The 6,515-nt window shown below is 42.4% G+C and overlaps 1 protein-coding gene across 1 annotated transcript; it reads left to right on the forward strand.

Annotated features, from left to right (window-relative positions):
• On the forward strand, positions 1–5,865 carry LOC143825140 (vomeronasal type-2 receptor 26-like). Its single transcript, XM_077313164.1, has 3 exons — positions 1–831; positions 3,406–3,532; positions 4,964–5,865. The coding sequence occupies exons 1-3, from the start codon at positions 1–3 to the stop codon at positions 5,863–5,865; spliced, it is 1,860 nt and encodes a 619-aa protein (XP_077169279.1).
• Positions 5,866–6,515: the final 650 nt, after the last annotated feature.

The following is a 6,515-nucleotide window of genomic DNA, read 5'->3' on the forward strand; positions in this document are numbered from 1 at the left end:
ATGACCGAGGACAACTCTAAAGACCACTCTTTCTACCAGATGGTCCCAGATGAGAGACTTCAGCATAGGGGAATACTTCAGCTACTCCGTCATTTCAATTGGACATGGGTTGGATTTGTCGCTGATAACAAAGAGAGTGGAGAAAGGTTTATTGAGAGCATGCGTCCCGAATTTTTACAGCATGGCATCTGTGCTGCTTTCATAGAAATATACCACCATTTGCGTTTTTATGATATCCTCGAATCCATGAATACATGGGTGGCAAAAATATTTGACACCGTAATGGACAGCAAAGCCAAGGCCGTGGTCTTCTATGGACAGGCTAATTCCATGATCACTTTGAGATGGTTGTTACATGTTCCTGAAATGGAGGACATAATGAAAAAGCCCACCTATAAAGTGTGGATTTTGACGGGCCAGATGGAGTTCACCTCAATTGTCTACCAAAACAGTTGGGATGTAGAAGACATTCATGGTGCTCTGTCCTTTGCTGTTCATTTCAATGAGCCACTTGGCTTCCAACCATTGGTTCGGAGCCGGAACCCTTCCACCACAAAAGGAGATGGTTTTATTAGGGACTTCTGGGCACAGGTATTTGGCTGTGTCTACCCAGATTCTGATCTAGGGGAGAGCGATGAGAACATCTGTACTGGAGAGGAGAGACTAGAGAAACTTCCTGGGCCCTTTTTTGAAATGAGTATGACTGGCTACAGCTACAGTATCTACAATGCTGCCTTTGCTGTGGCCCATGCTTTACATGCCATGTATTCATCCAAAGCAAATAATAGGGCAATTCTGAATGGAGAGAAAAGGAAGCATCAGCAGTGGAAGGTAATGGACTACTTAGTGAGCTTTGACTCTTCTGATATCGCTACCTGGCCTTTCTGAAGGCAGTTTGGTGGATTAGGCCCATAAGATTATGAATTCCACCTACACATAATTTGTAACTCTTAGATTTTACAGAATGTGTGATCAGGCTACAGGATAGAGCCATGCCAGAATTCAGTCTAAATTTTCCATTAAATCCTTTTGTTCAATTACTTTTCCCACTTTCTTATTAAAAAATGGCACTGTATATTCTCTGCTTTTGCCAGATCTGGTTTCTATTTCTATTACTTAGCATTAGTAGGTTATGCTTCATTAAAATGCTTATTTGTCTGTTTTTAAGGTTATAGGAGCAAAACATCGAAATGCAACTGGCCCTAAAAAAATTCTGTGCATTCAGAAAATTTAACCTGATGTTTAGAGATACAAAATGCTTGTAAATGTGTGCGTGCGCATGTAAGGTAAAGGTAAAGGTATCCCCTGTGCAAGCCCTGGGTCATGTCTGACCCTTGGGGTGATGCCCTCTAGCGTTTTCATGTCTGCATGTATGTTAACACAATTGTTAAACATTTATCAGGTGATATGACCCTATATGTTTATGTTGACCTGCCACCCTCCCAAAATGACCAATGATGGGCCTGGAGGGGGTGGGAAAGGAAGGGACCTCAGGTGGGCTTGTCCACAGCTATGCTTCCCGACCATATTCTGCATGATAGTGCCACTTTTGTGGTTTCTCAAAACTTGAAAAATGTTTCGGGGGTTTCTCAATGTTAAAAAACAAGTTTAGAAGAGCAGGTATAAGCCCAGGTTCTCTCATGCCATATTTTGAGATAAGGGGAAAGGACCCTGAAATAGTAATGAAAAAAGCAGAAGAACAGACCATTTAGCCTAAAGAGCTTGGCAGAAGGTTAACAAAGATATCAGCAAGGACTGAACAGACACATTTTGGAGTGATAGGGGAAGGGAAAAAAGATTGTGTGTGGGGGGGGGGAAGCAAAGAGTGGACGGAGAAAGAACAGGCAACATTCTGTTTTGCATCTTCCGTGCTGGTATTCTGCTTGGGCTGTCCTTGCATGCAGCGAAACTTGCGTGAATGAGATTAGTTTAGGATGTATAAGTGCTTTTCATAAAGATTTGTTTCTTTTAATGAACTCTTGGCTACACCTCCTTGTCTATTATTATTTTATTTTATTTTTATTATTTATTACCCACTGCTTTCAGCCTAGACTGGCTCATGGTGGTTTACAAATTAAAGCCACAGCAATACAGTAAAACCCTCGATTTTCAATAACAGCAGCAGAAATCTAACCATTTAACAATTTGTGTGACAATATCCTAAGAGAGCAAAGTTGTACAACCAGTTGGCTATGTACTCTGACAATAAAAGCGCAAACAGGGGAGCAAATTGATCCCAGCTTAGGGCTAATCATATTTTTTCTCCATGCCAGCTTCACCAGTTTTTGAGACATGTCTCATTTAATAACAGCGCTGGGGACAAGATTTCTTTCAAGCAGGATGGGGAGTTAGTAGCTGGGTTTGATGTCATAAACTGGATCACTTTTCCCAATCAAACCATCCATAGAGTCAAAATTGGAAAGATGGACCCACAGGCTCTTCCAGACCAAATGTTCTCTATCGATGAAAATGCCATAACATGGCACAGGTGGTTTAATGAGGTAAGACTCAAATATAAGTAGTACTTGGGTGTCACCATTTGCCACCAAGTTTTTAATGTATCGATCCAGCATCATAGAACCAAAATGTAGCTTACTCCCCTCACTTTTTCCACCTACCTAATGCAGGTATAGCTAAACTGCTCAGGTACTTCAAGGAGCCAGATTGGTGTAGTGGTTAAGAGTAGCCTCTAATCTGGAGAGACAGGTTTGATTCACCCCACTCCTCCACAAGTAGCCAGCTGGGTGACCTTGGGCTTCTCACAGTCCTGTCAGAGTTGTTTTCACAGAGCAGTTCTGACAGAGCTCTCTCAGACCTATCTACTTCACAGGGTATCTGTTGTCTTCTTCAAAAGTGGTGTTATGCTTTTGTGGATGTTTTTTGGTTCAGCCAGTTTCAAGTTCATTGGAGTCCTACTAGAAGGGGGAACATCAACATTTTGTCAAGTGATCTGAATTTTAAACATCCACATCCTCACAGCTTGGGAGTGAAGGCCTTGTGGTGTCCAGGCAACCAAATTATGTTTTGTGTGTGCCCTTCAACATTCAGCAGTTGTTGTAGGTTTCTGCTGTGCCACAAACAGCTTAAAAATTTGTGATGGTTGACCCTTTTGTGAACTTCAGCTTGTGAACCACGAACAGGCCAAAATTCGTGACAAATTTCACAGCCCGGTTCATGCCCTTCCCTAAGTAAGACTCAACAAGGGTAGCCATATTGCTTGGAGATGGAGATGATTGCAAGTCCTGTGATCTCTATCACAGGGGTCAGAGATTAATTTTCCCCCTCCTCTTATTTTATTTAGCAGGCAAAGTTGATAGGCTACAAAACGATTTTCTCATGTGCAATTGAAAGATTCCACATCCATCCTTGTTTTATTTGTATTCTTCCTTTTCGATGCTGGTTTAGGCACAGCCTGTCTCTCAGTGTAATGACAACTGCCAGCCTGGTTTTAGAAAGGCAAGGATGGAAGGGATGTCTTTTTGCTGCTATGGCTGCGCCTTGTGTCCGGAAGGGGAGATATCTGACAGAAACGGTGAGGGTGATAATGGGCAATGTGTTCAAGGACATTGATTGCAAAACTAAGGAATGTGTATGCAAGATGAATGGACACATTTTGAGAGAACCAGGGCCCATTCTGCACACATTGAATAATTTTTTCTTTAATTTAATTATATTTATATACTGCCACCCCTTGAGTCTCATGGCGGTTTACACTGAAACCTTCATAATGTAGCACAATATAACATTTTGATTGGGAGTAGATAATACATATTTTTAATGATGAGAACAATATATAACAGTGAGAACTTATAATAGTAAAGGACAAGGAATCTTTGGTTCAGTTTTTCTGACTTATGGGTTTGTTCTTCTTTTGATGGTGGGAGGGACCTTGGGACTCTGGTTGGTGGTAGATTCATTTGCCTTGGCTGAAAGCTTGGCACAAGAGCTTCATTTTTCAGGCCCTGTAGAATTGTTTAAGGTCCAGCAGGGCCCTGATGTCATTCCACCAGGTGGGAGCCAGGCTCTGGTCAAGGTCAAGTGAGTTTCTCTGCTGCCAGGGATCACCAGTTTGTTGATGTTAGCAGAGTTTAGTGCTCTCTGGGGGGCATAGATAGTGAGGCAGTTTCTCAGGGCCAAGAACTCAGATGGCCTTGAAGGTGATTGCCAGAACCTTAAGCTTGATCTGGTAGTTAACTGGTGGCCAGTGCAGCTGTTGGAGTGGATATGGACCTCCCAAGGTGTTCCCATAGGAACCCTGGCTGCTGCATTCTGCACCAGCTGGAGTTTTCAGATCAGGGATAAGGTTAGGCCCTTCAATGTGTTTTTGCAGCTGGATTTTTCTGTGAGGAACATGGAAATCTACCTCTAAAGTGCGTTGAAAGTGCATTATCTAACGTGTGCGGAATGGGCCCAAGTCATGGACATGTCATAGAATATTTTGGTGGAAAGGCTCCTATAGGCTTTTGAGGCCACCCAATATTGTGTGAAAATCCTGACTGAGAGTGTCCTTGAAAAATGGCTGTCCAGCTTCTTTTTGAAAACCTCCGGCGAGTGAAAGCCTGTTTATTGATTCAAATTGCTGAACTGCCATTGCTATTAGTTAATATCTGTTATGTTAAACTTTTTCTGATGCTTGTAGTTTGGGAAGATTTAAAGCAACAAACATAGGTCATACCCTATGCAGACCATTTTCCAGTGGTATATCAGTTTAATATCTGATAAAAGTGCCAAAAAATATTTCAATGAGACATTTATTTATTTTTATTTATTTATTTATTGGATTTATATACCGCTGTTCCTGACTGGGCCCACAGTGGTTTACAAGGATAAAATAATAAAATACAATAAAATACATTTGCATAGTAAATGGGGAAATGGTAAGGCAACTCTTATTTCAAATGAAGAATGCATGCTTAAAACAGTGATCATAAACATGACTGCTCCAGCATTTTCTCTTTTCCAGACATGGCTTCCTGTTTCCAATGCCAAGAAGATCACTATCCAAACAAGGACCAGAATGGCTGCATTCCCAAAATTATAAGCTTCTTGTCTTATGATGAACCCCTAGGGACTGGTTTAGCCACTGGTGCTGTTTCACTTTCTTTGGTCACAGCTCTCGTGCTAGCAACTTTCATAAGGCACCATAACACTCCTCTGGTCAAAGCCAACAACAGAAACCTTACCTATACACTTCTCGTTTCGCTCCTGCTCTGCTTTCTATCCGCACTGCTATTCATTGGCCCACCTGGGAAAGTGGTCTGTCTGTTTCGTCAAACTGTCTTTGGAGTGATCTTCTCAATGGCCGTCTCTTCTGTCTTAGCAAAAACCATCACTGTCATTCTAGCTTTCATGGCCACCAAGCCAGGAGCCGGGATAAGGAAGTGGGTAGGGAAAAGTCTTGCCAACTCCATTATTTTGGCCTGTTCTTTTATTCAAGCAGGTATTTGTACTGTCTGGCTGGCCACTTCCCCCCCATTTCCAGATGCTGACATGCATTCAATCAATGAAGCAATTGTATTGGAATGCAATGTAGGGTCTGTGGCTATGTTTTACTGTGTCCTGGGCTTTATGGGCTTCCTGGCCATTGTTAGCTTCACGGTGGCATTTGTTGCTCGGAATTTGCCTGACACATTCAACGAAGCCAAATGTATCACTTTCAGCATGCTGGTGTTTTGCAGTGTTTGGGTTTCCTTTGTTCCAGCTTATGTCAGCATGAAGAGGAAATACACGGTGGCTTTGGAGATCTTCTCCATCTTAGCTTCCAGTGCTGGATTGTTGGGTTGTATTTTTTTCCCAAAGTGCTACATTATCGCAATTAGACCGGAGCTGAACAAAAGGGAACATGTAATGGGGAGGAAATTATAAATCATGCAAATTTATGCCCAAATATAATCTACATTTCTAGGATGAATGCAAAACCACCACTTCTATAACATCAGCATTCTAATGTATGCCTCGTAAAATAAAAATACACTTGATTTGCCATTCTTAGTCGTCATTTGAGGTGGTAAACTGAATGTCATGTAAAATCAGAAGTATAGCATGCCATGCAGGCCAAGTTAGGTTTCCTTAGTTCCCTACAGCCAAATCTCCAAATTTTAATGCAATGAAAGGAATACTTGTGTGATATGGACATTTATGACGTGTTTGTGACATAACGTACAATAAAATCAGGTTCCTAAAAGCCATGGTGGACTTCAACTTTCTACCCCCAAAAAAACATCTATAGAGGAATGGGAAGAGGGAACCCTCTTAGCACTGGGGGCCCCAGCAGATCTTCCCCACCATGCTGGCCTCAACTGGTGGAAGAGCTCCGTCTTGCAGGCCCTGCGGAATGCCGAAAGCTCCTGCACTAGCTCCTCTGGGAGCTCATTCCACTAGGTGGGGGCCAGGACTATAATGGCCCTTGCCCTGGTTGAGGCCAAGTGTGGCTCCCTAGGTACTAATAGATTAGTACCTGCAGAGCATAGAGCTCTGCATGGGGGGCATAGGACAAAAGGTGGTCCCTCAGATAT

Source organism: Paroedura picta, chromosome 16 (assembly GCF_049243985.1).
Source record: "Paroedura picta isolate Pp20150507F chromosome 16, Ppicta_v3.0, whole genome shotgun sequence".
NCBI classification, from domain to species: domain Eukaryota; kingdom Metazoa; phylum Chordata; class Lepidosauria; order Squamata; family Gekkonidae; genus Paroedura; species Paroedura picta.